At 32.5% G+C, this 22,793-nt stretch overlaps 1 protein-coding gene across 3 annotated transcripts in view; it reads right to left on the reverse strand.

The window, feature by feature from the left end:
* The window catches only part of LOC140448094 (probable G-protein coupled receptor CG31760), a 412,547-nt gene that overhangs the window by 296,804 nt on the left and 92,950 nt on the right, over positions 1 to 22,793 (reverse strand). For all 3 annotated transcript variants that reach the window (XM_072541150.1, XM_072541151.1, XM_072541149.1), the window contains exon 3: positions 7,166 to 7,352. In XM_072541150.1, the coding sequence (XP_072397251.1) occupies positions 7,166 to 7,352 (187 nt within the window). The remainder of the gene's footprint in view (positions 1 to 7,165; positions 7,353 to 22,793) is intronic.

Consider the following 22,793-nt stretch of genomic DNA (forward strand, 5'->3'; position numbering starts at 1 on the left):
TAATTTCGTTAAATCTGTATCACATCAAAACGTTTTTTAAAAATTTATAGTTTACTTAATTTATAGAAATAAGTTGATGTAATAATTTTATTGAAATAAAGAAATATTTTAATATAAAGCATTCTGTTATTTTATTTGATTTGCGGCCGAAAATACCTATGAGATAAGGAAGCAACTTAAAACCTCCGGCCGAATTTACCTACCGGCTTTTAGTACCTGCTCTTTTTCCGGCCGAAATTACGTCCGCCCGGAAATATACCAGTCGAAGTCAACAATTCAAGGTGTAAAGTTCGGTCGGTACAGTCTGCGGCAGAGTTTTCTTAAAGAACAGTGAGTCTCAGTGACGTAAAATGGAATTTATATCAAAATTAAATCGAAAAGTTTTGTCCGGTCAAAGCCAAGAAATTATAGCAAATGTTATGCAACAAGAAGCAAGGGACAACGTACCTACTATGTATAATAGACTTAAAACAAGTGCAAAAACGTGTTGTAAGAGCAACCGGTGTAAGTTTATCCGCCATACAAGCCATTTCGAAGGAAATGAAGTGCATCGAAGATGGTACTGCATCAACATTTAGTACTCCAAGTAAAAATAGAAATAAGTCGGCTCTAAAATCTAAGTTGGATGAGTGCGACAAAGGGGTGCTTCGTCGATTTATTATTAATTTTTGTACTACCGAAAAACAAGTTCCAACTTTAAAAACGAGTACATAGAAAATTTGCCGCTGAGTACAACTACAATGGTTCGCGTGAATCATTGAGAAAAGCAATGAGGGATATAGGGTTTCGTTGGAGAAAATCAAAAACCAATAAAAACTTTTAATGGAAAAACCGGAAATCCAACAGCTGAGACGTAACTTTCTTCGAGATATTAAAAAATACCGAGAAGAGAAGCGTCCTATCATATACATGGACGAAACCTACATTCATTCTTCCCATACTCACTCGAAAAGTTGGAGCGACAATTCCAATGAGGGATTACGTGCTCCGATTTCAAAAGGCCAGAGACTGATAATAGTGCATGTAGGTGGTGAAAACGGTTTTGTGAAAAATGCTTGTTTGAAATTTAAATCAAACACAAAAACAGGTGACTACCACAGTAAAATGAATTACGAAAATTATAAAAAATGGCTTCAGAAAATGCTTATTCCCAATCTTCCTCCACGTAGTGTACTGGTTGTTGACAATGCATCTTATCACAACGTGCAAGTTGAAAAGTGTCCTAATATGAGTTCAACTAAAAATGTAATGAAAGAGTGGCTAAGACAACGCAATCTGCCTTTTTCAGAAGACATGTTAAAAGTAGATCTTTACAGCATTGTACAAATTCATAAACCCAGATTTAAGGTGTATGAAATTGACAAAATACTGGGTAATAGTGGTCATTCGGTATTACGGCTGCCTCCGTATCATCCAGATCTCAACCCCATAGAATTAGTATGGGCAGCTCTTAAGTAATACGTGGCCGATAAAAACGTTAAGTTTAGTTCTGTGGATCGTTTTTGCGATGAATAATTTTCTCAAACATTTTCAAATGAAGAGTGGAATAAACGGTGTGAACAAGCTAAAAGTTTCGAACAATTTTTTAGGGAAAACGAACCTGTTTTAGATTTAGTTTTTTATGAAATAATGATTAATCTTGACGAAGACAGTAGTAGTGATTTCAGTTATCATAATTCTGAGTGTGATAGTGACTTTTCTGAGTTGAGCCTCTGTAAAGATTTTACTCTTCTTAATTATTATCTCTTATTGCTCCATCTTCGCGAAATTTTAAAATTTTCCTATCTGTCCATTTCTAAGGCTATATACACTTTTTATATATATATATATTGTTTTTAATTAGATGGCTTCTAGATGATTTAAGTTCTTGAACGCACTTATATTTTTTAGTCTCTCTACGACACTTTTGCAATCTGTAAATATAATACTGTACCGTTATAAACGTCACATCTCTATTAATTTATATTTTAATAATTATTTCATTTTAATTTCTTTATTAATTTATTAATTTCTTTAATTCAGTTTAATTTTTACTATTTTTCACAAAATAGTTGGCGCCCACAAAATGTTTTTTCTTTTCTTCCTCTGTCTTTATTTTCTCTCTTTCTGTCCCATAGAATAAATATTTGCCCTCTCACTTTTGTTCGGCAGACTATTCTGTTCCGTGTTGACTGACAAGCTAGTTTCATGATATCTATAGCAACATTCTATGACATCTGTGCTAACTTCATTCAGTCTCCCACTTTCTGTCAAAACAACTTTTCTGTAGTGGGATTATTTTTTGCCTCTTTTTGAAATTTATAAAAGAAGGCAAAAATTATTATAAGACTCATTTTTATGGTCTACAAATTCTCTTGGGTTTATTGGACATATCAAAACCTTATTGGTTTACTGGACAGTTTATTTTTATTGGACATTTCATTGGATTTATTGGTTTATTGGACACCAAAACTTAGTCAGGACATACAGCCACGTGTGACTGCAGCTCTCCAGAAGCCACAAATTCTAATTGGAGGACCCAACAGCTAGAACACACAAGCAGCCCATCGAAGCAATAAGTAACACTTATTAACTGTTAAGCTTTGGCAGGGTTAATTATTGTTTTTTTATTTATTTAAATAAATATGTTTGGTTAAAATTTGTCTTATTTGCTATCAACTGAGAACTCAGGTTCAATCCCTAGTTTAAGACAAGACGAACTCACCCTTGAGATACTGAGCTAGGCAAGGTATAGACGATAAGCTCCCATGGTTGATTGAGGTATTATTTTTACAATAGTATTTCAAGTTCCTTTGGTAGTCTTATCGTTACAATACTTTTACTAGTTTAATACTGGCATATATTGAATGCAATATAAAATAGAACTTGACTTAAAATACTGCCTTGGGGGAGACCAAGGTTCGTAGTTCGAGTACGTTATAATAAATTAAAATAAAATAATTTTTGAATAAGACTGTACCTTATCACCAAACCGAACGTTTACGTTTTCCCTCTTTTACTCTCCGAATGCGCGCTCTCTCTCTGTTCTCTGCGCCGACGGCTAAGATTCTGAAACCTTTTCCTATATTTGCCAAATAATACAACTACTACCTTTAATGAATTTAATTTTAATAGCGTTTCGATTTTAATCTTTGTTAAATTAAAGCAACTGCCCTCAGAAATTAATCCCATAAATAGTTTGCATTCCTTTTTCAACTGCGTTTATAATAACTCGAGATCGAATTAAAGCAAATATTAGCTTGTTAAGCAAAACGTTTGAGGGCACATTATGTTACAACTATTATTGTGTTATTTACGTAATTGCTTGCAGCACTTGGTTGCATAACATTGTTCAGTTAAGCTCCACAAAAGTTAATTACTTTTAATAAACATAAAAATCACAGAAATATGAAAGAGAAATACAATAACGTAAAAAAAGTAAAGGATCGAAATTATTTTGTATAGAATATATGCATGGAAGGTTAGTTTATTAAGGAAAATAAAAGTTTAAACATCAATAATAAATAATAAGATTTATTTTAAAAGAAAAAAGTTAGTATATTATTTATTTTACCAAATACATATTTGTTGCGTATCCCACGAGATATTTGAATATTTAGGGGAAATATGCCTATGATGACATACGTGTAATTTGTAAATCGTTTCCTGTCGAACGATATCGGCTGCATAGGCATGCGAATAGACAATGTTTATTTGCAACGGTAAAGTTACAAACACTTATTAGTTCCACAAATAAGTCTGTAACGGAAAGTGTGATTTGTTGAGTGCTGAACTATTATAACGCACGTTAACACAAACAGTTTTTTGCCGCTTCTCGTCTGAAGTTAAAATATCCAAAGTAAGTATGCAATTTTGATTAGTATTAAGCTTCAGTAGGCAATGCATTATAACTTCTGCCATTGTGGTGCTAGAAGATAACGCTCTGCTTTAAATCTGATGCGTACTTGCTTATGACGGCATAGCAGATGTGTTCCAATGATGGCACAGTATGCCATCATGTGCACATGTTATATGCCATCAAAGGAAAATGAATAATAATTGCAAAAATTTCAAAAACTCAACTTTTTACTTATATTAAGGTAAAAGTAGATAAACAATACCATTTTGTAGGGTTTTTTAAACAAATTTGGAGCTTTCAAATCGCACAAAATCTTCAATAGTTAATTTAAGTGTATATCTGAAATATCCTTAAAGGTTTAGTACAATCCTTAAAAATTAAAATTATCGTTATCTAGTTATACCTTAAACAGTCGAATGTCTCCTGATATCAGATATAAAGCCTTTGTTTTGTTGCAGGGCGTCTACCAAGAAACATAGGCAGGAGTGGTCGGAAGAGAACATGAATATGACAATTCAACACATCTAAGAAAAGAAGATGGGATGGCTGTTGGCTTTCAAAACTTTTAATGTTCCGGCTACGACACTCCGTAGATGTTTTGCAAACAATGCCGGTGGAGGAAAAAGAGATTTGGGTGGCCAAAGAATTACACTACCTCATCTTGAGCAAGAGTTAGCTACTCATGTGATTGATATGGAAACAAGATTTTTTGATCTCACAACGCTAAATTTGAGACGATTAGTTTTCGAACTTGCTGAGAGAAATAACATCAAATACAAATTTAACAAAACAGTCTTGCTAGATGGAAGTGGGTGAGGGGTTTTTTAAAAAGAAATAGTACCATTTCACCCAGAACACCAGAAAATACATCTCTCGCGCGAGCACAAGCATTTAATAAGAACAATATTAAAGCATATTTTATCTCTTTAGCAAAAGTTTTAGATACATACAATTTCCAATGCGAAAATATATTTAACTTTGATGAATCAGGTCTTAGTACTGTTCAAACAAGTCCTCAAAAAGTGTTTACAACCAAGGGAAGGAAATAAGTTGGAGCACTAAGCAGTACAAAACGAGGTCAGCATTTAACAGTTGTATGTTCAATAAATACAATTTGTACTTTTGTACTACCTGCATTTATTTTTCCCAGAAAAAGGTTCAAAAATGAATTAATGGACGCTGCCCCACCGGAAAGTGTTGCTTTTTGCCAGGAGAAAGGGTGGATGCCTTCAGACATTTTTGTTCAATGGCTTAAACATTTTATTCACTATACCAAAGCTTAGAATGAGAACAAAATATTATTATTGTTAGATGGCCACAGTAGTCATAAGGGACTGGAAGTCTTACAAGTTGCAAAAGAGAATGGTATTGTACTTTTCTGCTTTCCACCACACTGTTCCCACAGGGTGCAGCCACTCGACGTGGGCTTTTTAGTCCTCTACAAACCTATTATGACCAAGAGATTCAAAATTGGTTAAGTGCTACTTCTGCTAATGCCATAAATGCCTTTGCCAAAACAGGGATTCAACCTTTTAATCCTGATATTTTTGAGGAATGGATGTTCGCTCCATCATTGGTTATAGAGAGCAATCAAGATCGAACTCAAAACATCCATCTAAACAATCCAGATTATAATAATAAAACCTAGAAAGTGGACAAAATCACCCACCTAAAGACTGCCAACGGGTCCTTCTAGAAAATATTCAACAGGATACATTACAAGTGTTTCGCAGTCAAACACAAAAAAAAACAAAAGAAGCGTGGAAAAACAGGGGTAACAAATTCAACCCCTGAAATTCAAGACTTGAAAGATAAGGTTGTTGAAAAAGAAAATGTAGAACAAAGAAAACTGACAAACAAAGTTAAACGACAAATAAAACAGAGGATAGAACCTAAAGGAAAAGCTACGTACAACAGTGGATTAAAACGAAAATCTGTGGATGACACTTTTCCTGAAAAACGAACATTATACCGAATGGCACGAGAAGGGATAGGAAGAAATGATGAGAAGGAACAGGAATCCGCGAGCGATAACGAAAATTTTGAAGATGATGATTCCGACGTCACTTGCTTGTATTGTAATGGCCTGTATTCCCTCTCAAACTTAAAAGAACGGAGTGCCAATCCTGGTGTCACTCTAAATGCGCTGGGGTCGATAAAAAATGTAAGATATTTTGTGGTATCTTTCTAAAGTATTATAAACTGTAGATTGACTTCTCCTGAGACGTCGTGCGATATCTTTTTCTGTATATACTTCCTCGTACAAAATTATATTCTGTGCTGCTTTGACTTCATCGAATTTCGAATTGGTGGAATACTTATATTAACCTTAGTTAAATCAAAACAATATTTAATTAAACTTAAACTACAGGTGAAGGAAACTATTACGTAAAGAAGGTTTTTATGATAAAATCCACGAATGACACTAAACGGTGAAAGGGTATATCAGCCTACTATTGAGTAACATCAATAATCTAAAATTATTTTGACATAATATTGAATACAAAAAAAAATTGACCGAATATATTTTAAACTATTTGGATCCAGGATTTATATCCGTAGCAGAGGATGCTTTTTGGCACTCCCATGGCCAACACTGGACGGAAGTATTTCGTAGCTGATGCTCTTCTGGCAAGCGCATCAGTTCTTTCATTGAAATATTTTTCCAGTGAGCTGGAACCCATGGCAGTTTGACACGGTTATATTGCACCAGTCAGTCAAAATCTTCTCAACATTCCTAAATTAGCCTAGAGCCCAAATTAGGACTTGTAAGTGCCTCCATAACTTGTTAGCTATGGGTGCATAATATTAATCAGCTTTAGTTCGAAAGCTCTTATGTTAATTTCAATTGCACACTACAAGATTGCAAAAATCTCAGCCTAAAATACAACGGTTTATTCTCCTTGTGGAATAGAAATGTTCCTGGATTCCTGTAGCTGAACTTTCTCAAGTTTCAGACGCGTCTGTCTACTAGGTATAACTCTGCAGTCAGATTCAACAAGGTTTGGTTAATTGATAAGAGTTAAATGGAGTTGTATACGTAAGTTATTTATTGTAATTTTATAATCTAAATAATAAATATATATCCACAAAAATTAAAATTAGCTTTCTACTTATTTCAAATATTTGTCTAAAAATACATAATATATTATATTAGGTAAGAAATTATGAAAAAGTCCACTACAAAATACTAAAATATATATGACAAACCATTGTTTATGGCTTAAAATGACTTATAATTTTCATAACAATCAAAAAGTTGTTACAAATCTTTTATTAAATAACAACGCTAATATAATTTTGGAAAAAGTAAAATTAAAAACTCACCATTGTGATGCGCCACTCCCAAATCTTGTAAGAGGGTGGCCGCCAAGTCAGCTTTCTGCCTTGTAGACTCAAATCTCAACGTGTTCAAAGGGACCGTTAAAGAGTTGAATTGTTTTGTAACACACAAATCTCCCAGGCTAGCAATTGCCACGTCGTGAATGCTTTTCAAGCTGGATTCGATATCCTCCTTTAAAAGAAATAAAACTGAATGAGAAAAAAAGAAAAATCTTTTCAAGTTTTAAGCGAGTGGAATGAAACTGAATAGAATACAATAGAGTTTTTACGGCTATTCAATTTTTGTGTTTTAAACATCTAGATTGGAGTTTTGTGTATAATAGAGTTAATAGAATAAGGCAGAAATATTGATAAGTCCATGAGCGTCTTATATAAGAATATAATATAATCGTAATTGCACTTCTCTTAAAAAATTAACCACGGTTTAAATGTTATTAATTAAGTATAGTCAGTAGTTCTGCTCTCAGATCTAACTAATCTAACAGATAAAACTACATTTATTAGTATTAAAGTAGTGAAAAAGCTTCTGCAATTTGAAGGACAATTTTCTAGTGAATACTTCTTCTAATGCTTCTCCCCGGGTGGTGAAGGCCGGGGATCCCCGGACAATGACGACCCAATACGCGACCACGCATCTCTATTTACAGGCACGTTTAAAAGGCGCACGTTCAGATTAGCACTGATCATATAGAACCTGCAAAACCTCCTGCAAAGGTTATGTGGAACGAAAGCAGAGTGGTCCCACATGAGCTTGTCTCAGATACTGGGAACGCAACCCATTGACCAGTGCGACTTATGGACTCGTCTCGCTTCTACGAGCCCCCATGCTAACTACTGACAGTTCAAACGACCACGAAAGTACTAGTTCGCGCCCTGTGCTTGTTGCTGGGATCCCGACACCTAAAGCGACAGCTCACCATTAATCGTTCCATCCTATTAGTCGACTTTTACGACTTTTTTCACGAGGTTTTTCCTTTCGATTTGAAAAGGGACTTGAACTGGACTTGGCTGAATAGCCGGCCGCCTCTTACGACTGGTTGTGACCAGCACCCTCGCGGTATTCTTTTCATCCGTTTGCTCGTAGGAAGCTGATAGTACTAGACCGCACGCTAGACAGTCTATAATTAAGAAACAAATTAGACAAAGTAGACATTTGACAAAACAACTACATTGTATGCAGTGGAATACACAAATTAAAAAAGATACAAAAAACAGAATCTAGAAGACCATAGTTGAAAGCATGGCAACTTATAGGGCTAAATTCTGGTGGAGGACAAAAACTTTAAAAAACAAGTTACTAAGAATGGAAATAGGGTATTGGAGACGTTGTTGTTGGCTAACACTTCACGACAAAATACAAAATGGCGAGATAGCGCTTGAGATGGTACGGACATATAAGGCGTATAAATGGAGACAGGTGGCCAAAGGAAATAATAGACTGCGTACCAGAGAAGAGGAATAGGCTGTTCGAGACACATGGAAATAAAGCATTAGACAAGCTATGACTGAAAGGCATCTACAGGATGATTACTGGCGAGAGAGATAACGGTGAAAACTAGGATACGAAAAACGACTGTGTTGTCTTACTTAAAGTACAAACCTTACTTACAGTTCAAAAGACTGGCTATTATCAATATTTACCCCAATTCATCAAAAAAGCCAACGTTAGGAAATTTGAAGAAGACAGACTTGCAATGTGAAGAAGACCTGAAAGACAACCCAGGAATAATTTTCCTTCACCTGGTACAGCAAAGATTGATACTAGCACACATGATTTTATAAACTTCTTCAAACTACTATTAGTAAAGGAAAAACTATACAAAATTAAAGCCCAGTATGAGTAACCATAGCAATTTAAAATAGACTCAGCCATCCGCACTACAGTAGCTTACAAAACTTTGACCAAGCTCTTAGATATCAATTAAAATCAGCTCATGAAAAATTCTTAACAATTTACCCATATAGCAGAACAAGAAGAGGGCTAAAAAAAATCGGTTGCCTGTAAAGTCGGTTTTACGGGCGAAGATTTTACGTGACAACGTCTTTTTTCGATATATCAATTAGTTGCGGAGATATCGATCATTGAAGTTATTGTTTGCTACCAGCATTTTATATATTTATTTTTTTCAGTTATAAAAAATTACTATTTCCAATTGTGTCTACCAAGTATGGTCACATGTATTTGCCTACATATTAAATAATAATAAGTACAGATAATGTTATGTGACGTTGACTTCTGATTATATATATTTTAATATTTTTAATTTTAAAGAATCAATTTGAAAATCAAAACACTTATTCAGATCGAAGGTTCAAATTTTTGCTAAATAAATTTGAAATTAATTAAAATTTGTAATTGTAAATTGTAAAGTTGAAAATTAAAACATTTACTAAAATTGGAATTTGAAATTCTTGCTAAACACAGTTAAATTCTAACTCCGCGCGTGGTGATTGGTCGGTTTAGTTCGTTTGTTTGGTCGCCCTGTTTTGACAGGTTAGAGGTTATAATTTGTTATTTTAAATGTTTGACCAGCAATACGCGCTGTTTCTTCTCAATCGACTGAATTACCATTGATTGCAGAGTGATTTAAACTAATAATTTACTTAACACTATCAACATTTGTCAATAGTATGACATAACCTATAAACTCAGTTTCTCAACTTTTGTGTCAATCTAACAAATAATCAATCAATCATAGTTTACGATAATGAAATATTAGTGTACAATTATTTACCTTTATTGTTATAGTTGTTGTAAATTACGAATCTAAGCACTCCACATTTTCACTACAGACACAGCTGACGATACTTTAACCACACGTGTGAACTTGTATTATGACGCTTTCTCGGTTTTCCAACGCCAAGAACGCTCGAGAAAGACAGAGACACAAGCACGCACCGATTCAACGCGCCTAATTCTCTAGTGCTGCGCGCGCAGCGGACCGATCATGTTTGAGTGGGAGAGAGACGCAAGGCATTCGCCGGTCCGGCGGGCCTCTCTCTCGTTCGGTGACTCATCGTAACAGACGTGAGCGGGCGTTACACTTTTTCATGAGTGACTCCGAGCCACAACCTAATTTAAGACGTTGTCACGTCAAAATGGATTAAAAAGCAATATTAAAGCCATTTTTGTAAATTTAGATCAAGATGATGCAGAAAAATACAAGAATGCTATTGAAACTTTACAGACAAATCAGGAAAATCTTATAAATCATCTTAATCGTCACATTAGCTTGAACAAGAATAATATAAAAGAGTTTAACAAAATATATTACCTTACTAAAATACAAACAAGAAATAATAACTGAAGAAGCAAATAATATCAACACGAACTACAGTAACATCATTTTTGACTTATACCATTATTTGCAAGCAAGGAATGTTCTTATAAACTAATAAATCACCTAGAAGAAGCTATTACATATTTTCGTGTATACACTCTCCATAACAGTTTTACGCAGACATATATATCCTGGCTGGCTAATCTTAGGCAATGGACTGATCTATTTCGTGCTGCAGTGAATTTGCGATAGCCAATTCCGACAGGGGCGCTCAAGATTTCAAAGATGGACGATAACTTCGGGAAAACAAATCATGTTGTCATTTGATCTCGAAGCTATAAAACGTTTAATATAAATCATTTACAGGTGTGTTTTGCCAAAGTAAAGGTTGGAGTACGTTCTTCAAAGTTTATTTGTTTGTGATTCGAGTTTATACATGCCGTAATTGACTCCCAAATCTGAATAAAAATAAAATTAAATGTTTGTTTTTTTTACAGTATGTCTGGAACACGGAAAGTAAAATTTACATTATCTCAATTATTTTTGTGGTTGCAAGGTCGGCAGAGATCTTTAGTTGAGGGTGAGGCAGTTTTCGGAACTGGCCATGTTAGATTTTGTAAATTACCCCTTACGTTTTCTACTAATAACTTCTTCATGAGACCTTTGGGGCAATTTAGCTGATGGAACAGCATTCTTCAGTCTTCTCAATTTAGGTGTTACTATGAAGTAAATTAGATATAAATATATTAAAATATAAATAATATTTTAATCAACACTTATTTGGAAAGTAATCGTTCTCAGTAAAATGTAAACTGCACAGTCATGTTCTTGGTTATAGGTCTGCAAATTCGCAAAATGCATTGTCAAATTTTTCTCATATTCTCGTCCAGCGGAAACTTATGTATGGAATTTTTTTTGTGAATTATAATAGGATGAACATTGAGGAACACTGCAATAGTTTTTTGAAGTCGAAGTCATTGTTAATTACAATATAAACCGGTCGCTAATATGTATACAAATTAATGACAATTTCAAGGTTTTCCCGAAGTGGATGCTTTTGAAATATACCACCAGGCGTCGCCCACTTTGCGGTTCCTCGCGAATAGAATAAGATGGGTCAATGTGGTAGCTAACTAAGTGGCTAGTCATAAGAAAAAAGGCATCTTTAAAAGAAGATATTTAACTTACTCGACCATTGCTCACTGGAACATTATTCACTCTAATAGAGTGATAGAGAATCTGATATTTTCGTTTTTAAATATTTATTTCTTTCTATATATAAGAATAATCACAGATTGTATATTAAAAATGAACCGTATTAAATGTTCTTTTATAACCGCTTCGAAACATCAAAACTCATTAAACGTTACCTACGTCGGACTGAAACATTAATTATTTCAAACATAAGCAGATTAATTAGACCCGGATTAAGCCCCTTTGTTGACCCTAAAATTCAAATGTCGAAAGATTTTCCTTCTCCCTTAACAGAAAGGGAGATTATTTTGCTCCGTTTCCAACACAAACGCTTTCTAATAAAAATATATTTGACTGCCTTTGTATTTCTTTTTTCCGTTATTATGAGAAATGTGGTTTGAGTCAATGAATTTTATTGCTTTTCATTTTAAGATCAAACTCAAAGGTTATTTAAGCTCAGATGATTAAAAAATTATAGCGGTTCTTAAGCTGTTTAACTTCGTAAAAAAACATTGTATTAACAGTAGATTAGTTTTTTCCTACACTCAGAGTATGACCGATACATGCCTTTTTTATTTTTGGTATTACGAGCTTGAGCTTTGGTGCAGATGCACATTTGTTAAACTGGATCTTCCTTAACTGATTGTCTCCAAAGAGCGGTGTCGTAGTTAAACAGTGGACTATGATGGGCTTCTGCGTGCATACCATCATGACTTCCATAGATCCTTCAGTAGGATCCATTTAGAGTACCAAGGCATACAAATATATATATATATATATATATATATATATATATATATATATATATGTATCTATATTATATACATATAGCTATATATGTATATATATATAATATATAACCGTTTTGGATGGGTTGGAGTCAATAAAAGGGCTACTGGTTAACTATTTTTTTAATCTCGAGCTTTCAATTGTGTTTACAATTATTATGAAGAGCTAAAAAAGACAAAATATCTTACAAGGTTGAACTAAAAAGAAAAAACAATTTTTGTTAACTTACCAAATAAAAATTAGTTTAGTAAGTAAAAATTGCTGCTAATACATCTTAAAAATAATTAAAATAAAAATGTTTTAATCTAATAAACGTTTCTCTGAAAATTTTTATAATTTTGAAAACATTTTTTTAATACAAAAATAATTGAATTTATAAATAAGTTAAAATAGCAACCAATTACAAATAAGCCTCAATGTCATAAATGCCAGCATAAAATTTTTATTTTTGACAATTATATTGCCAAAAGTAAAATTTCGTTTAAACATTTTTTTGTTTAGTAACAAAAAAGAAGATTTATTCACCGTTGACAGATGTCTGAAAAAATGTAACAGATATATGGAGAATTAAATATGACATTTTACAAGTTTTATATATAAATCATAAAGAAAGAATATAATTATAAATTTTGCTTAGATTTTGAATTTCTGATCTTTTGTTTAAATTATTATCACTTTTGCTAATACATACCATTTCCAAAAAAGTCCTTTTAAATTTATTACTTTCACTACATAAAATTTTAAGGTTATCAAAATTCATAATATGGTTCTTTATCGATTACATGCTCTGCCAAAGCACAAGATGGTTTTTTTACTATCTACTTGTGCTTTGGCAGAGCATGTAATCGATAAAGACCATGTTATGGATTTTGATAACATTAAAATTTTATGTAGTGAAAGTAATAAATTTAAAAGGGCTTTTTTGGAAATGGTTTGTATTAGCAGAAGTGATAATAATTTAAACGAAAGATCAGAAATTCAAAATCTAAGCAAAATTTATAATTATATTCTTTCTTTATGATTTATATATAAAACTTGTAAAATGTCATATTTAATTCTCCATATATCTGTTACATTTTTTCAGACATCTGTCAACGGTGAATAAATCTTCTTCTTTTTTGTTACTAAACAAAAAAGAATGTTTAAACGAAATTTTACTTTTGGCAATATAATTGTCAAAAATAAAAATTTTATGTTGGCATTTATGACATTGAGGCTTATTTGTAATTGGTTGCTATTTTAACTTATTTATAAATTCAATTATTTTTGTATTAAAAAATGTTTTCAAAATTATAAAAATTTTCAGAGAAACATTTATTAGATTAAAACATTTTTATTTTAATTATTCTTAAGATGTATTAGCAGCAATTTTTACTTACTAAACTAATTTTTATTTGGTAAGTTAACAAAAATTGTTTTTTCTTTTTAGTTCAACCTTGTAAGATATTTTGTCTTTTTTAGCTCTTGATAATAATTGTAAACACAATTGAAAGCTCGAGATTAAAATAATAGTTAACCAATAGCCCTTTTATTGACTCCAACCCATCCAAAACAGTTATATATTTGTTCCAAACGAGTCACAAGCCTACTTCTTTTTTCTTATATATATATATATATATATATATATATATATATATATATATATATATATATATATATATATATATATATATATATATATATATATATATATATTTATATATATCGAGAAAAGGAGTACGACCGTCAATCCAAAATAAACTAAGGTACACTCGAAGAGTGGTGAGTTTTTCGGTCAAAGTGGAGAAATATTCTCCACTTTGACCGAAAAACCCACCACTCTTCGAGTGTACCTTAGTTTATATATATATATATATATATATATATATATATATATATATATATATATAATGTATATATATATATATATATATATATATATAATAATAATATAATGTATATATAAAAAAAAGTGCACTCGTAAGTGAATGGGATGTTTTCGGTCAATTTGGAGATAAAAAAGACAAGAGTTGTGCTACTTTATCTATTTAATGAAGACGTTTCGCCCAATGTTCAATGAGCATCATCAGTTCATCTAAAAGAGTGTTATTAGCGATACATCTAATATGAGAAACAATTAAGTAAATGATCTTACCTTTAAAAGATCTGTAGCATTAATTATGGTATTAATGTGAAGAAACATCAAAAATTAATTTAATAAATACATCAACAAAAACACAGAAACACAGAACGCCGGAAGATTCCCAGTTTAAGTAATTTTATATTAATTTTTTTAATTTAATTTATATATATATATATATATATATATATATATATATATATATATATTTCTTGCTCAGACAACTAATGTCATAAAAGTTTACTTTTTGGTTTTAAAAATGTGTTTTCGTATAGACAAGAGAAATCCCGAAGGACATGGGTTTCGCTGTCCATCCGTGATAGATTTATATTTTTCTCTGCCTTGCTTTACATTTTCTTGCAAGAGATTTATTGAAGCTGGAACATAATACACCGCAGGGAATATCAAAACCCAGCAAAAATAATACTGTTGCTAAGAGGATGTTATTCTTTAATATATTTAAGATAAACTGTTTTATTTATATATTCAGCTATACAATGATGTTAAGAAGACAATTATTTTAATTTTAAAAATTAAAATGAGCAGAGTTAAAATAATATTAAAAATTTTAGAGGAATTAAAATAATTATCTGGACATTTTCGTGAATTCAGTGCACCGCTAAAATCATATTCATAAATAATAGGTAGGTACAAGGCGATGGTAAAGAAACTCTTTTGAATTTATTTCTAGAATAAGACATGGTTGTAATAACTAATACCTGGTACAAGTTATTAAATAGACGGCTATAGAAACCAGATTGACTACATATTAGTCAACAAATGTTTTATTAAAAACTGTGTTGTAACTACTTACTCTGGAGCAGACATTTTATCTTTTATCATAATTCCCTTGAAAGTCACCATTCAAATGGATCTCAAAAATATATTAGAGATGGCTTTTAAACCGATGAAGGAGTTCGAGTTGGACTATAAGGAGGGAAACCAAGGCCTTAGTGAAAGCCGCCTAGGTTATCACTACACTAACTTTCAAACAGAAATTGATACTATAGTGATGTGCCACATACATTACTATTGATAGAGTACCATATACATTACTATTATAATGCTCAGACTGAGTTGGTCTGAACACTTATAACTTAAATTGCTCAAAAATCTTTTCACTATAACCAGACCGCTGGTAGAGTTTAGAGGTTTATTTATTTAACTACAAAACAAATACAAATATTGTTTGTAGCAAGTAAAAAAAAATAGTATACAAAAAAGGAATATAAAACTGACTTAAATATATCACTTAAATATATCACAAACACATATTGAACAGAAAAGTATTTATGGCAAAGTTACGGTAAGCAGTTCAGTGGATGTTCTGCAATGAGTCATATATTCCTCTGAGCATTAAAAACAATGTTTCAGAAGATATTTTTTTATAACTTTTTCGAAACTATTACAATACATCTTAGCTGTTTAATACTTTTTGGTAAAATATTGTAATAGTTCTAATTAAGGCAATTTTTATCTGAAAGACGTAATCTACAATTATTTCTTCGTAGGTAGTGACAGTTTCGCGTATTGTACATGATGACATCGCAATGCTTTATTAAATGGGCCCATTTTCTGTGAATTTCAGTTAGAGCTTGAAATATCAACAGAGTAGGTAGCGGCATAGTTTTGAATTTGATAAAGAAAGGTCGGCAGTGTCCTGGATAACTAACCCCTGCTAAAATTCTGATAGCTTTCTTTCGCATTCTAAAAATTTGGAGTGCGTTTGTTGAATTGCCCCATATGATTAAACCTCAGTTTAGGTGAGAGTGAAATAAAGAAAAATATGTCAATTTTATTGTTTCAAAGTTGGCAACCCTTGCTAATTGGCCAACACATATAATGAACTTGATAGCTTTTTATTTAGTTGTGATATATGAGCCGAACAGTTCAGTCGATTATTTATTGTTATTCTCAATAGTTTAACCGTATATTTGTTATCTGGATCATTATGCAAAATACTAGCAGATATAACTAAATTTTGCGTTTTATCAGAGTTACGTTTTAGTTTGTTTACAGCAAACCATGTGCTAGATTTAGTAGAAACTTCCTCATGGGACATTTTTAAATCATCATTGTCGTATCATCTGCGAATTGTGTGGATTTGTACGGAGATATGAATTTAGGCAAATCGTTGACATAAATAATAAACAAAAGAGGTCATAAGACTGAACCGGGACTCCATGTTTTACGGATAGAAAATCGGAGAGATGTCCTTTAGACACTACCGCCTGGTGTCTGCCACATAGTCAGAAGTTATAAGCTTAAGAGAAATACCTCTGATTCCATAGTAATTTAATTGGTGAAGCAAAATGTTATGTGAAACGCAGTCAAAAGCCTTCGACAAGTCGCAAAGAGAAATTTTTATACGATTGCCGCATTCAAGCCCCTCAATCACCCCGCTCACAGCATTAAATACCGCGTTCGTAGCAGAACGAGCCCTTCTGAATCCCTATTGTGAGTTGCTCAAGTAATTATTTTACTCGTAATAGAAATAAAATTGTTGTTTGATAACCTTTTCAATCATTTTCTCAAAAGTAGAAACAATGCTTATGGGTCCGTAATTGTCAGTTTTTGCGGAATTTTTTGTAGATAGGTAGTACTTTTGAGTATTTTAGTACTTTTGGAAATACTTCAGTTGATAGAATTAAATTAATAAGTAACAGAGTAAAAGGTGTTAAAACAATTTGGTAAGTTTTTTTTTAAAATTTGCTGTTAATTTCGTAAACGTCTCTACAATTAGAATTACTAAGACTTTATTCTTCCACAACGGGACGAAAAGAAAAAGGATTTGTTCGCAGAAGGATAATTTCTATAATTAAAAAGGGACATCGACATTAATAGTGGGAAGAGATGGAATTATATTCTATGCAATTGTAGTAAAAAATTTTTTTAGTTTGTCTGGAAGTAGATCATGTACCGAACTGGATCTTGTGTTGTTTCTTTCGAAATTTACCATTTTCCAGCAGTCTCTGTCGATGCAACTATTGGACTGGGATGTGATTCTAGTCTAATCGTTTATTGTTACTTTTAGACCAAAAGATGTTAATAGATTTTGAATATCAAAGGAAGGGCCAGATTAAATTTTAAAATTTATATTAAAATTACCAAGTATGATCAGTTTGTCTGCTTTAATAAGCAAGTACGTTATGACATTCTCAAAATTCACCAAAAACAAGTCAAAGTCACCCTTATTCGATCTGTATACAGTTAAAATATTGGTTTTTATTGAAGTAGCTCTACAGTATATTCATTTAGATTAAGAGAAGAATACTTCAGATTTTTGTTTTTACATAAATTGCAACTTTATCTTGTTTCTTTTTTACCCTACAAAAGAAATTAGCTAATGAAAAGATGGAGATGCTGATTAATTTTAAATTTTCTTCACTTTGCCAGTGCTCTAAAAAACATATAACGTCATGTAAATTTTGATCAGCAAGAAAAGAAATACACTGCAAATTTACATGAAACATGCTTACCGTACCTTTTCTAGGTTTCTTCCTCCGTCGTCTTTACGTGCTGAAAATATCTTTTGAAGTTAAATCTCTGCAGCTTCTTTGGGCCAAAATTATTAATAACATCAGATACGCAGATGGCACCGCCATAATGACAGAACGTCTAGAAGACCTTCAAACCCTGTTAAACGCTGCAAACAACGAGTGCACTGAAAAGTGCTTAACAGTCAACGCCAAGAAAAAAAAAACGGATGGTGGCCAGAAAAATTAATATCGAAAACGCAGTACTAAAATTAAACTAACAAAATCCTGGAAAGGGTGAAACACTTTGGATATCTGGGTAGCTGGATTGACTGTTAGGTTAAAAGTGATAAAAAAATTTCGACCAGAGTGCTACGTCTGGTTCGCTTTGTTCTATGGAGGTGAAACCTGGACAAAAAAAATAAAAAATCCTAACAAACTAGAAGCGTTCGAATTGTGGTGATACCGTCGCTTGCTCAGAATCCCATGGAGAGCACATATATCTAACTAACGTGTGCCAGAGTCCATGCACAAAGAGCGAAAATTGATCAACATCATCAAAGTAAGAAAGGTCCAATACTTCGGCCATATATTGATAAAACCTAAATATCGCTTACTCCGGTTGATCATTCAGGGCAAAATCGAAGGAAAACGCCGGGTCGGAAGAAAACAACTGTCCTGGCTGCCTAACATTAGACAATGGAAAGGTTGAACGGTCGAGGAATTGTTTTATCTAGCTGCTGACGGAGAAACATTTCATCAGCTTGTTAATACGACAATAGCCACTGCTTGAAAACAAGCGCGGCACACATAGAAGAAGAAAATTTACTTGCAGGAACTAATAAAGAGACACTCTAGAGACAAATTTATAAAAAACTGTGTGATAGCCAGGCGGCATTAAAGGCACTGGGATGGAATCGAATTGACTCCAAGTTAGTTTGGAACTGTCTTCATAATCTAACTCGAATAAAAAAAAGTAATAAAGTAAATTTACTCCGGGTGCCGAATATACTCATTATGAAGCTTGAATCATTTATAAGTTTAGACCTACCTTTTCGGCAATTAGAATTGAAATTTTAGAGCCCTTTGTCTACTAAAAAGCTAAAGATAGCCTTTAGACATCGAAGTACCATAAGCGTGGGAATTAAAAAAAATAGGAGGGTATATTAATATTTACCGTGTCCAACGATAGTAATAGAGAAAGAAAATGAATAATCCAATATTCAAACTGAAAATCGGTTTTGATCAGCCCCGAAAACCTAAGGAATTCAAGGTCTTTTTTTCAAAACACTACAAAAAAATGTTCTTTTATATACTTTTTTAAATAAATATTAGTTAGTCATCAAGTGTCTAAATGAAGGTCCTTAAAGGGAATTAGCTGCGTAAATCTGCAAACTTTGGATCCCGAACCCAACCAAATCGAAAAAAATCGCTAATTCCATGCCTGTGTAAACAAAAAAAAAAAAACGATATAGGGGAGATCGTTATCCTTTAGTTCTTCACTACATACTGATATTGGGGCTATGATGTATCGTTGTACATATTGTATTGTTAATATATCATATGTACATACAAGTATAAAATTCAGAAAACATACATCAGATTACAGTGCTCAAAAAATATCTGTTAAAACGGTGTGATGTATCATAATATCATGTGTTGCTAAGCGCAAAATGATCAAGCCACAGCAGAAAATAACATAAAATGTTATTTACGGTTCTTTCATATCGTGAAGAACTGTCAATTAATCTAAATTAACTGACAATGGATAATAAATGCGGACACCAAGCGCACTGGAGCTTCAGGTTGATGCTAAACAGTTAATTTGTCATGTTAAAGGAGCACCAGCTCAAATTAATGAAACTGCAATGAATGTAGTTTATTTTTTATATAGCTTTTGATTTATATATAAATAAAATAAATTTCCTTTCATATAAATTCTTACATTTATAAATACCTATAAAAATATCATTTATATTACACAAATTAATAAATATGAATTTATATATAGAAATGATATTTGGCACAATTTTTTTGAAAAATATTTGTTCTATTTTTTGACAATTGTCTTATACACTGAACATTTATTATCTTCGAATTCATTTCATAATATATATATACAGTGTGTTCCAACGAAAATTTGACCTCCCCAGGAAATAAGAAACCAAGAGTTTCTTCAAAATTAAAAAAAAAAAAAACAAGTCAATTTATTGGGAGGGCGACGAATTTTCATGCAAAATTCATGCCCCCAAATGTAGCCCACTACTGCCCGCGTCAACCCCCAGTTTGTTTTAAATAGGAAGTGTGGACAAGTGGCACATCATTTTAAAGGATTTTTTTTCTCTACACGACACTTTATTTTTTTTTATTTTCGGAATAACTTTGAAAATAATTTTGTATTTAACTAATTTATTGGTTGAATACAGTAATAACAAAAAACATAAAATTTCATCAAATTAACCAATTAAATGTTCGAAATGTTTCCTCCTGTGACCTCCATACAATAATAAAGTATATTTTCAAAAGCCTTCGTACATTTGCAAATACCTCCGGTCTCAATAATCAGCATTCTGTCACTCTGCAAGATCTGCAGGCGGAGTGGCGTATGTTTTTAATTTTAGGTACCCCACAAAAAAATCCAAAAGCGAAAGATCCGGCAAATTTTCGTTGAAACACACTATTCATACTGCTTGGTAACATAAACAAGTCTGCCAAAATTCGAGGCTATACTTCAATCTCCTGAGGATTGAATAATTTTAAGCATTTTCGCTCCACTGTCCGTTGCCTCAAGGGGCACATAAATAATATTGAACTGACAGAGACAGCTGAAGATAAGACAGTGGAACAATTTCTGTGCAACTGCCCTGGGTGGGATAGGTTAAGGCTCACTGCATTTGGCCATTATCAACTCCAGCTCTCCGACTTTGTAGAAGTATTATATAGGACCATAATATACTTTGTTAAAAAGACTGGACTGAATGGAAAACTTTTAACCTAAGATGAACCATAATAGACTTTTTAGGTAGAGTGAAAGGGTGGTTAAGCAACGAGTCATATTGAACATAAACTTACTTATAACCTAATCTAAAAAATCGATGAAAAAGAAAATCCACAACATTGATACATTTATATTTGAAAATTTAATGAAACTAACTAATAAAAAGTAAACACATTCAAAAGAAAACATGGATAGTCTACTTTCGATCCCTATTTGCTAAAGGTGACGATAATGAACCACCAACACCAGAGGTGACGACAAATGAAGAAATAAATCTTGAGGAGAAATAGGTACAGGAAACATTAATAAAGTTAAATAATAGAAAATTATCAGGAAAAAACAGAATACCGAACGATTTCCTAAAGTACGGAGAACCAGATCTGACCAAACAACTATTCAAACTAATCCGAAAAATAATTCCTCAGAATGGAGATCACGAATCATAATACCTCTCTTCAAAAATGGAGACAAATTGGACCTGAAAAATTACAGAGGAGTTAATTTATTAAACACAACACTAAAATTAACAACCAAAGTGATAACAAATAAACTGAATGCAATTATAACACTAGCAGAAGAACAAAACCGATCAACGGTATATTTATAATGAGGCAAGTGCAAGAGAAATCATTAGAATACAACAAACCAGCATATCTATGTTTCATTAACCTTAAGAAGGCATTTGACCGGATTAAATTAAAGGACGTTATCCACTTATTGTACAAAAGAGAGATACCTCTAATAATAATCAAAACGATTGAAAATATCTACCAAAACAACACAATAAAAGTAAAAGAGGAAGAAGAACTAACCGACCCTATTAAAGCTGGCAATGGGATAAGACAGGAAGATTCCCTGAGTCCTATATTGTTCAACTTTATTATGGATGAAATAATGAAAAAGTAAGAACTTAAAAAGGATAGCAAATAGGAGAGAACCAATTTAAAATAACCTGCTATGCAAACGATGCAATACTACTCTCTTAAAGTAAAGATGATTTACAACGTATGTTGCACCAATTTAATTTAACTGACAGAAAATTTAATACGTTAATTTCCCCAAAAAAGTCGAAATGCATGGTTACAACAGCAAATTTACTAAGATGTAAATTGGAGCTGGAAGGTCAAATAAAAGAACAAGTGATAGAGTTTAGAGAAGTGGAAGATCAAGTGAATAAAGCAAACAGAGCCGCAGAGAAATAAAACTATTAGGTAAGAAATGAAAGGCCGAATTTACAAAACAGTCATCAGACCAATAATGACATACGCGGCAGAAACACGACCTAACACAGAGAGTACAAAACGGATGTTAGAAACAGCAGAGATGAAAACACTTAGAAAAATTGATGGCAAGACACTATGAGACAGAGCTAGAGGTACAGATATACGACGTAGATGCAAGGTGGAGAACATCAAGAACTGGTTAAGAAATAGAAGAGTAGAATGGAACGATCATATAAGCCGAATGACAACAAGTAGAGTAGTAAAGACGGCAAGAGGCGGTTCACCAATAGGAAGACGATCAGTAGGAAGATCACGAAAACGATGGAACGACAACTTACTGGAGGTACATTGAAAAACAGACAGGGTAATGTCTACATAAAAAAAGAAGAAAAAGAAAATATTTGAAAACGTAGAAATCTTAGTCTTTTATAGTCTTATTTATAGCCACTTTTTTCTAGAGACATCTTTCTGAATTGAATTATTTGGAATCAAATTTTCTACTCCAACCTTAGCATCTTATACATCTTAAAGTA

The sequence above is a fragment of the Diabrotica undecimpunctata genome, chromosome 8 (assembly GCF_040954645.1).
Source record: "Diabrotica undecimpunctata isolate CICGRU chromosome 8, icDiaUnde3, whole genome shotgun sequence".
Classification (NCBI taxonomy): domain Eukaryota; kingdom Metazoa; phylum Arthropoda; class Insecta; order Coleoptera; family Chrysomelidae; genus Diabrotica; species Diabrotica undecimpunctata.